We start from the raw sequence: 10,582 nt of genomic DNA, 5'->3' as shown, positions 1-10,582 counted from the left end.
TCTCTGTGCCTGCCAGAATAGATGTTGGATCCTGGTCTGACCTTGTCAACTAAGTGAGCCAGGTGGCCCCTCGCTTTGTTTTGAGATTAATACCCTCAGCTGACACCAAATCAGTCTGTCTTGTATAGTACTGTGACTCTGAATTGTCAGGGCACAGGAGAAATGATCACCCGTGACAGGGGGAATGTGGGGCCGCAGGCAGTTTGTGGGTTTTTCCTTCAAAGTGCATATTAGAAGGTGTAATTTGTACAAATAACATAAAATTTTATGACCCTCAAAAGTGTAATGGGACTATTGCTGTTGGCTCTTCAGCCCTCTAGACTGTCTGGCCCACAACTGCTATAAGGGTCCGGGTGTAGCTGAATTCAGGATTTTAGCTCTGAAGAATTTCTGTTAATCTGAAGTATGGGACACTCACAACTTTTTGTGATTGCATCTGCTAAGGAAAACCAAAATCCTGTATGGACAATGTCACTGCGGATAATAAAGTCATCTGACACATGAAAACAGAGGGATAAACTTTTGCTCTTGCGGGTTTGCATACGCTTATGAAGAAACGCTTGACAGAGCTGAGTGGAAGACTCCTGGTGATTTAAGTGTTCATTGAATGAAATCTGAAAATCTGTTGCTTGATTCAGTTTTGTCCAGCAACTGCGACCTCCAAGGCAGATCTAGCAGTGTTGCCAGATGGTGAATGTAGATTGGATTCTACCTACTTTTGACTGAATTTTACTTAAAGAAGAGTTGGGCTTAAGTTTAGCCATGACTTTCTTCTTCTCAGTTAAGGTGAGAGGAAGACTTTCTTACACATCAGTCTTTTTTTTTCTTTTGCATCAAATGAGCTTTTCCTCATTAGATCTGAGCAGTTGTCTCTGTCACTAACTTCTCTGCAGGACTTGAGCATTTATTTGTTTAAATGCTGGTAGGGAACACAGAGCCCTACTTCAAAATACATTAAATGACATGCACAAGAGTGTTGATTCCAATCAATGTGTGTCTTTGGTTCCCAGTAGCCATTTAGCATGGTAAGACTTATGTTGGGCATTGGGTGGTTGTCTGAGTTGCTTTCAAGTCCACTACAGTCATCATACTTTCCTTTAATCTTAGAGCAGGCCATGAAGAAATTCACCAAAATTGTTTCTGTTCCGAGTCTCTGCTAGAAATAGTGTCTTGGTGTGGTTTGCCATCATTCAGCCCTTCAGTTACTCCTTGTTTATCTGTGTTTCAGAGACGTGGCTATGAATATTTTCAGGTGTTGGGGATTTAATTCCATATTTTCAGGTTGATGGTCCACAAGGGAATGACTAAGGCCAGAGATCTGCTGTAGGATAAGCACCTTACTGTCTCAGTGCCATCTGGTCAGTCTCTGAAAGCGTAATCAGAGAAATCAGGTCACTTCATGCCTGCGAGAGATCCTGAACTGAACATGACTTGTCTGTCTTGTGCAGCCTGGCACACCCACAAAAATCCCTGTAATTACAAGACACTGACAAACCAACAGTTCGGTTTGGCGACAGTCAGACTAACTGCATCGGGCACGCTAAGTTCAAGAGCTGTTTAGTTGCAGCTGGCAGTACAGCACAGATGCTCGCAGGACAGAATTTAGACCTCACAGGAGGCATTTATTATCATACGTATGGAAGTCTATGTGCAGAAAAATGCCTGCTCAACAGATGATTGTGATCAACTGTCTACTACAGGGCACATGTACAACCTTCTAACTATGTTATCACATTTGTGATAAGTGTAGCACGCTCAAAGCAACTAACAGATCTTGGTTAATAAGATCAAACAATAATCCAAATGCTAAACAGCAGTAGGGTTTCCCTCAGCTGACGGACAAGATGACATTTAAGATCTGTCAGTGGCAGAAGAGTGCTTTTCTGCTGATTTCTATGATGTTTGGTCATCAGCACTGATCCCAACCTTAGGATCAAATCCTAGATGCTCTTAGAATCAGACCATCGGCATTCTAAGCTGGAGTGCACTGGAAAATATTGTCTTCGCTAGGCAGGTTGTCAAGACAAAGCTTCCCATTTGTCTTGTTGCAGAGCCCCATGTCATATGGCTAGCTGTGTGGCATGTTCACCGAGTAATGCTAAAACCCATTTGTATCCCAGAATTTTGTCTAAGAGATAGATAGACCTGGGAATAATTTTTTCATGAAAAAATTAAAAGTGAAGTCCATCTGTTTACAGATGCTATCAGAGAAACACAACAGCATGCAGCAGTGTCTGCAAGTCCCTCATTAAAGCATTCCCTTTGTTTTTACTAACTTCAGTTATCAACTTTTCATTACTTGAGAAAAAAAAATGATGACAGTTGTCACTTGCCTCTTATCTTGAAGTTGTTTGAATACACCAAGATTAAACACTTAAGCATCTTCCTTTGTCTTAGTAAGCAGTACTAGTGTATATTTAACTTTTTTCTGTAAAAATCATCAGATGATTGGATGATGAAAGAAAAAATATTTGAGTTGAAGTTATATCTAGCAAAGAAGGATATGTGGTTGATATTAGCCTTTTTTCTGTTCCCAGACATGAGTTTACAGTTTCTGATACCAGGACTTCTTCACTGACTGACCTCAACAACTGGAAAAGCCATCTTTTGTCTCTTTGGGCTGATAGTCACCCACCCGTTCTTTATTTATGTGGGATCTTACTTCAGAATGGTTTTGCTGTCTGAATTTCCTCAAGTTTTTTTCCTCGTGCTGAACTATTATAATTTGACACCGTTAATTTCTGTCCACAAGACCAAAGAACTGCATGTTATCAATAAGATAATATAAAATGGTGCAGCATTGCATTGACTATTTCCAGGCATCATTTTTTGTACCAAAAACAGCTTCTGTTACAGGACTTGAGCATCTCTGTTTCAAGACACCATATGATTGTCTCAAAGTCATGGGATGAGTAGGGATTTTTCTATTATTTAATTTATATTTCAGCCTTCACTGCAATAACTTTGGATCAATGTAATCTCAGTTATCAGATGTGGAAATCTGTTCCCAGATATATTATTTATTCCTCAAATTAACATCTGTTGTTGAGATTGTTGCTATATAGTTCTATTGATTTTACTAATAGGTTGTAAAAAAAAAAAAAAAAAGTGATAACCACAGTGCTTTGAGATAAAGTACTTGAAGGTGTGGGAGGAAAAGGTGAGAGCACAGGGCTTTTAGGTAGAGCTAGTAAGTACGAAGAACCAACCTCTGGCCTCTTGCCAGGGGTAACTGCTTGCTTTGAAAACTCTGAGAACCAATACACTTAGAGGACTACTGACTGTCTAAAATGTCTCCAGCCAAAGGCTAGATAATTACTATAAAGTGTACGTGGAAATGGAGTGATAGTTACGTGAGGTTTTGAGGTAAGGTATATTGCTTCAAAGTTGAGCATTTAGGCCTCTTCTGAAACACACCTTGTTTTCTAATCTTTCAGGTTAAGGACAAGCACAGCTTTGATGCAAGACTCTGGTTGCTCAGATTACTTCTTCTTAGCAATGGCAGGTGAAGGCTGCGGTGCCCCCTGGCCAGCTGGATCTCCCAGACCCTAACAAGGTAGGTACCTCAGCACATGGTACATTTCAAGGGTTGCTGAGTGGTGGGATTCCCCACTGAGTTCAGCGAAGGCACATACCAATGTTCCCACCAGCTGGTCACAGGCAGACCTGTCTACAACCGTGGTGCCACACACTTACCTGAGTAAGATCCAAGCACTGTCCTAGCTGCTGTAGCTGAGGTGCTCTTGCGGTCTAGAAATGTTTCCTAGCCGGGGCTGTAGTTCAGCTGTGGTCTTTGTGTTTGTGCATTTCCTATAGTAAGCAGCAGACTTTGGTTATGCGTGACAATGAAAGAAATATATTTAACTTTCATAAATCCTCTGATTCAGCTAGTCATAGCACTGCCTTGTAAGCAGGGCATCCATACAGCGATGTCCTTGGCATGCACACCAGTCAGAAGATTTATGGAGCAAACATAAGCATTTCCTTGTTCTGCCTTGACAAGTTTTGTTATTTTTCTCAGCCACACTGAGTAAACTATAAAATCTTGATTCATTCATTATTCACACACTAACTGCACAAACTCGGATGTATCTACATTTTTTATAAGCAAAACAATGAACAATTGTAGTTTTTCCACAAATAACTTGGACTGTCTGCTGCTAAATGGCATCCTTCACACAGATCTGTCATGCTCCTTGGCACCATATCTATCAGTGATCGTGCTGCTGAAGTGAATATAGGCTATCTAAATACACCTGGATATTCTAGGGCCTAATTGTTCTTTTTTTATCCTTGTCAAAACAAAATGAGGAGAGTGATAGGAGAGGAAAGGATCATGGTTACTGAATAGTAAATGGATTTTTCAGTGCTCTTTAAGAGCCTCTAAGCTACTAAAATGGCTTAGCAGGAACTTTAGCCATGACAATTGTTCTCCTTTCCCAGTTATCTACAGTGACATTTTTGCAAACATACAAACACCCCTTGGCAGACTGCAGCCAGGAGGAGCCGTATCTGAGATGAAGCTCTGGGAGTGTTGCTTCCTCTTCCTAGGAATTTGCACCCAGTCAATGCCTATAATTCGTGATAAGTTATGCAGGCAAGTGTCTGTGAGATTTTTTCCTAGGGGATGAAAATACAGTCTCCTTATGCCTGCATTTACCTATCCAGGGAGGGGAGAAAGAAGCATTTTGATACCTGTTTGAAAGTCACTGTGGAAATGCTAACACTGCTGGATGTTTTGGTGACTGTTGCTCCCTCTGTTTTCATTCCATTGTATGAAACTGTAGCATGGAATTAACTGCTTGTGATATGCAAAACAGGAGGACTGTCTGATCACACAGAATAGCATTACTGTTTTTAAGACCACTTTGTCCTACGGAGCCCTGGGTACTGCCTGTCCCTAAACCAGTATCTCCTACCTTGGTGTGTTTGCCCAGCTACCTGGTTACCTTTTGTTGGTTCCTGATGCAGTAGAGTGAGTTCTCAAACTTTCTAAAGTTTGTGCCAAGCAGAAATGCTATCAGATGTCCAGTAAGTCCAGAGAATGTTCTATTTAGATGTATGTATAGAGGTTGGCATTTAAAACAGCCCCCCAGAAAGAAAAGATTCTGTTCTGACTCAACGTTATCAGTCAATTTGAGGAGACAGGCAAATCTGTCCTTATTTATAGCTTCTGAAATACTGACCATACAGAACCTCCATAACCTGATCTTGGTCTGTGCGTGCTTGGACAGCACAAGTATTTCCTCCTCCAGGTTCTGGCTTGTAACCTCATTAAGAACACATTGCTGTCAGTTACTGGAACAAGACTTCAAGCTTCCTCCTTCTACCTTTACAGTAGCAGTGAACACAAATAAATGGTTTTACTGCAAGTAGACTTCCAGCTTTGGTTCCTTATAAATACATTTATAGAAAAAAAGCTCTCGCCCTCAGATTAGGTCAGGATTATAAAGTCATTTTCACAGGTGTTAGATTGTGTACCCGCGCTCTTAGACTTGCTGTCCATTTGGAAAATGTGGGAAGTTTCTTGCTATATTTATTACTTTATATGTCAAATGTATATGGGATGTATCAAAATAACCTGAACTTCTTACGGGAAGTGGCTAATTTGTTCTGGCAGCAGGGAGGATTGGATTTTGGTGATCACAGCCAAGCTCTCAAATTACCATGGTCTAAAGCATGTATCTGATTAGATTTAACTACCATAAAGGCAGCACTGCTTGTCTTTTGTTATTCTTACTATGAAACGCTAGTGTGAGTGGCTCAGGTTCCTTTGCTGCAAGATCCCTGTGCGCTTCCCATGGTTTCTTTCAGCAGCCAGACAGAAAACTTGATGCTGTGGCAGGAGAATGCAAAGCTGGTTAATGTGAACTTCTCTGCTGCTGAAAACAGTCATCAGAAATAGTTACCAACTCTTGTTCCTGGATTTCCAGCACCGTCACTTGTACTCTGTAGTAATGCATGTTGGTGAAGAGTGGTGATGCCCCAGTCTAAATTATCTCTGTCCTTTGGGGGTGGATTTTGAGGGGGAGAAACAATGTGGTTTCAACCAAGCAAGACTTTTTAATGTTGTTTTGTGTGTAGTGGGAGCTGCATGTTTAACTTTCTCAGCTACCTGCTTATGAGTTCTCAACCATCCACTATCAGCTCTGCTGAAAGAAAGAGCCCTCACACTACTTGCTCAGGTTCCAGCCAGAGAGAAAAGATCCAAGCAACTCTTACACTTACTTCTCCTTAGCAGTTCTGCTGCTGTTAATACATTTTGAGAACAGCTTGAACAACTCTCGCTCACAGTGCGCTGTGGGACTTGCTAGTGAACTGAGCCTCCAGCGTGCAAGAAATGGCCCAGCTGTGGTTACAGCTGTGTCAAACTCAGGGCTGTTAGGGTGTCAGCATCACCTGTTGTGTGTGTCATAGGCCCACCCTTCTCCACTTCCTTTGCTTTCATAGCTAAGAACCCTCCTATCACATCTGAAGATGTGAAAATAGGGAGAATTTTAAGAAAGGTTTTGAAAATGACTTAGGCTCCATTTGTCTTCTTCACATCTATTTCATCAAGCAATTCTAAGTGAATCACTCTCTGTAAAATGCCTCTAGAAATCACTGATAACTCCCACAGCTCCTTATCGCATCTGATTTAGGGACTGGAAGCCAGAGTGTAATTTGGACTCTTTCTGCACATAATGAAGTTTGTATGAAGTGCGCAGTGCTTTTGTGTTGAATTTATTTACACACATGCACAAAATGCAACATATTCCTTTCCAGGATAACCCGTAATGTTGTATGCAGCCAGCATAGGAGGACAAGCGTAGGAAAAAGAGTAGCTGGAGCATGACTTACATAAAACGTGGACTTCATTACTTAGCAAAACTGTCCAGAGTTTATAACGGGGGTTAACTCAAATGGAGGCAGGCATAAAATCTGAAGACTGTACATAGTTCATATAAAGCAAAGTGAGGCAGCAGATTATAATTTAATCTTTTTTTTTTTAATTTTATTTTATTTTTCTCTCATTCTTAAATTCTGTACGTATGTAAGCATCCAAAAACTGACTGAAAGGCAACTCAGTGAAAACCACACATTGATATGCCAAGCAGGTGCTCCCAGGTTGGCAGCAGTGAGATGATTGCTCTGAGGTGGAAGGGCCACCCACAATACAGAAAGCGTAATTTATCTCCATGCCTGCTCGGTCTTTGCCCTCTGCTCAGGCTGCCAGCACAGGTGGCAGTGATTGCCAGCTGGGTGCTTCTGACCGAGAGATGCACTTGCTCTTTGCCAGCTGCGCGCTGGCCACCTCCTGCACCCAGAGGTCCCACTGAGCTCAGCATTGGTATTGCTGTGTAGTGTGAGGGGTTGTGGTCCTGTGCTGTTTCTTTCCAAGTGAAGGCCATTGGAAGCAGCTGTCCCCAGTGTCCTCAACTGTCTCTTCCCCTGGTCTTCCACACTGGCACCCATGGAGGGCACAACTGTACCCTCCTCTTGTACACTGGATTCTTGAAAGCTCAGAAAGTTAAGAGTGCAGGAGCAGACAGGGGCTTGTATGTGGTTAGTTTTTTTCCTGGATGATTTTAGTAAAAATTCAGGTAGTCCAACAAGTACTTGTAGATACTGATGATCAGTGACCCAAACCCAGAACTTGGGTTCTGAAAATTTTGAACCTTTCTAGATTTATTTGCCTACTGAGAAGTAAACAAACACAACAGCTTGGGAACAGACTGGTTCAGATCAGAGGGGTGCATTTCATTCTTCTGTTTTGATTTTTGCTACTATATGAAATTGAAGGTTTATTCTACATAGAGTGGGATCCTGCCATTCCTACAAACATTATTCTCCTGAAACTCCTTCTGGCACCCTTTCTTCCCAAAGCATAAATTCATCAATATCAGCCTGGTTCCTTGTGCTAGCTTAAAGCGAGAATATTTTCTGACAAGAAAAAAAAAAATATTATCTGATTGTTGCTACCCAACTGTATTATCTGTATGTGTATAAAAACATATTAGCTGAGTTTTCAAATTCAACAGGATTTAAGAGCTCAAACTCATTGAAATTCAGGAGGAACAAGACATTTTGCTTCCTTAGATACAGGCCCTAGAGATTTAGATCCCATGGGGATGCAGCCAGGGGAACGGACAGCTACTAACTTTGGCAAGGGCTCACCATCACTTTTCCTATGAAAATATTGCAGTAAAAGGTGTGTTATCAATTCCAGAATGAGGTGGCAGCTGAGAGGAAGTTTAAGAGATATTTATGTTTCTTTGGGGGCACTGTGCAAGTGTGTTGTTTTTTTATTTTTATCAGTGGTTCAGTATTACTGTTCACAGTGGTGCAGCATGGTTAAATCTGTAACAGGCTTAGATTTGTGTCTTCTTTATGTGTACCCCTTCCCACACGGTTTTCAGCTTTGGGTCACCATATTGTGAATTTAAATACACTGATAATACACATTTGTTTTTCTTAGCTGCCTGCTGCAGGTTGCACTGAGCTTTGCAAACCACTGGTAAAGTCACACATTGGTTTGATGTGGAGATCTTGCAAATGCTGCTGTGTAAGAGTAGCCATACAGAGTCACACAACAGGTCTGATCTTGTAAGAGGGAGTTAGGAAAGGAGCAAGATGACAAAGGCAGAGCAACTGTGGTTTTTTTTTTTGTTGTTTTTTTCCCCACTGGTTTAACTTTCAAGCTTCTGGCAGGCAGCGATTTAGTGCTGTGCTGAGCCAGGATTTGTATCTGGATTGTCGTGGTTGAAGCTCACCGATGTACCTAGCCGCCATCAATCTGTCTAAAATATTCTAGAGCCTTTCTAGGCTTTTGCTCTTTGTGCCATTCTCTGTCAAGTTCAACCATGGATGGTGAGTTCTGTTAATATTTTTCATGAAACTTTAAATTCTGCCTTTCTGGGAGCCTTACAGTTGACATGTTTGGCCAGCACCATAGTTGCACAGAGTTACGTAGGGCACACACAGTCGACATGGCCAAGGGGCTCTGCAGGCATAGGGTTGGCCTCTGACCATCAGAAGGCCCTGGGGGGTCAGCAGCACCATCAGATCCTCCTGCAGTACTCTGCAACAGCAGTGGCTCTGCTGCAGCCCTCCCTGTGGGTACAGGGCTGCCCGGCCACTGGAGCCGGCACCCATCAGGTCAGCAGTTCTCCTGGGTGCAGCCAGCACCAGTGTAAATCCTTCTGATGTGCCAGGAAGAAAGGGTAACTCCTATTACATTGAACAGGACTCCAGTGGAGCACTCTGGTTCATTTCTCAAGTGTTTCTTTCATGAACGCTGTCAATTAAACAAAAAACAAAAAAAAAAAAAAACAGAACCAATCACTCCGATAATGCAGCATTAAAAGGCAAGTGCTTTTCCTCAGGTCAGCAGCTAAACCGCTGTGTAAAGATCCCCCTGCCTGGAGGTATTACCACTGATCGAGTTCCTTTTAAGCAGCCCAAAGCTTTTGCTGTGAACAACTTCCTAGGCTGCGTGTTTCTTTAGCTCTCTAATTTATTGGATGATAAATATGTTTTAAATTAGTGGAGACACCTTTTATGTGCAGAAAACCAAAACAAGGTGGTGCAGAAAAGCTATTGCATGAAGTTTTTTCTGTGAGATGTTTTTGGTGTGTTGGTTAAAAATTGTTTAATGAATATAATAGATATTTTCAGAAACACATGCATTTTGATGAGGCCAGCTTGCAAAAGGAACATTTGACTTCTGCATTTTTAGTATGCAATTTTGTCTGTTTTGTATCTTAAAAAACAGATTAGCTATCATAAATGTGGTTATTTCCTTTAAAATGGTTACAAAGGTGTTTACTCTTTGCTGCTAGTGTTATATTTTCTTTTTCTGTGGTTTCTCACTATTACCAAATCTAAGGTAAAGAGAACCTCTTCTAGCTCTCATAAATAGAAGACTGGCTTAGAGCATTAAAGATAGAGTTCAGAAAGGAAACAACTTTCAGATTTACTTTCTCTCTGACTTTCGCATTTGGACAGCATAAATACAGAGCTAACAGCAGAACCTGTGAGAGTTACACTGATTCCTCCAAATCTTGTCTTAGAAATGAGTCCCACAGCTCCCTGCAAAGTAATTGGTCTAATTAGGTGGTAGGAAGGAGCTTCTTTAAATTCCTCAGAAATTAAGACGTGTCATCCGCTTAACATCTTAGCATCTGTTACTGCCTCTTGCAACATTTCTCCACTACAACAGTCTGAAGGACACTTTCCTGGACCTTTGAGAGAAAAAATAAATAAATAAACCCCTTGAAACAGAGAAGAAATTAGCCCTTTCTTCGGTGGGATGAAGCATGTAAGGCATTTCACCCCCTCCTTATTCCTCAATTTGGTGCACGTGTGCCTGGGTGAGTACAATAATCGCTTTAAATAAAAATATAGGAGGATACGGGCATAACCTTAAATCCTGTAGTGATCCTTACTGATGTGGTCATGTTGTCCTGAAATATTTTCCATGGCAGCTGCTGACCCCTGTGAATTGATACCCTCTGTGCTTATATATTTGTACTTTTATTTCAAACGGGCTGTTTTGAATCTCTTACAGTCAGTCAGTAGACAGACAACTAACATGCTTTTT

At 41.4% G+C, this 10,582-nt stretch overlaps 1 protein-coding gene across 3 annotated transcripts in view; it reads left to right on the top strand.

Annotated features, from left to right (window-relative positions):
* The first annotated feature begins 9,488 nt into the window (after positions 1-9,488).
* CDHR1 (cadherin related family member 1) overlaps positions 9,489-10,582 on the top strand; it is a 47,301-nt gene continuing 46,207 nt past the window's right edge. The window contains exon 1 of one of the 3 annotated variants that reach the window (XM_068687984.1): positions 9,489-10,352. In XM_068687984.1, the coding sequence (XP_068544085.1) occupies positions 10,292-10,352 (61 nt within the window). In that variant the 5' untranslated portion in view covers positions 9,489-10,291. The remainder of the gene's footprint in view (positions 10,353-10,582) is intronic. The other 2 variants (XM_068687983.1, XM_068687982.1) reach the window with 2 other exon arrangements.

The sequence above is a fragment of the Anas acuta genome, chromosome 7 (genome assembly GCF_963932015.1).
Source record: "Anas acuta chromosome 7, bAnaAcu1.1, whole genome shotgun sequence".
In the NCBI taxonomy this organism is placed as follows: domain Eukaryota; kingdom Metazoa; phylum Chordata; class Aves; order Anseriformes; family Anatidae; genus Anas; species Anas acuta.
Note: the sequence above shows the minus strand (reverse complement) of the source record. Positions and strands in the feature narration are given on the sequence as shown.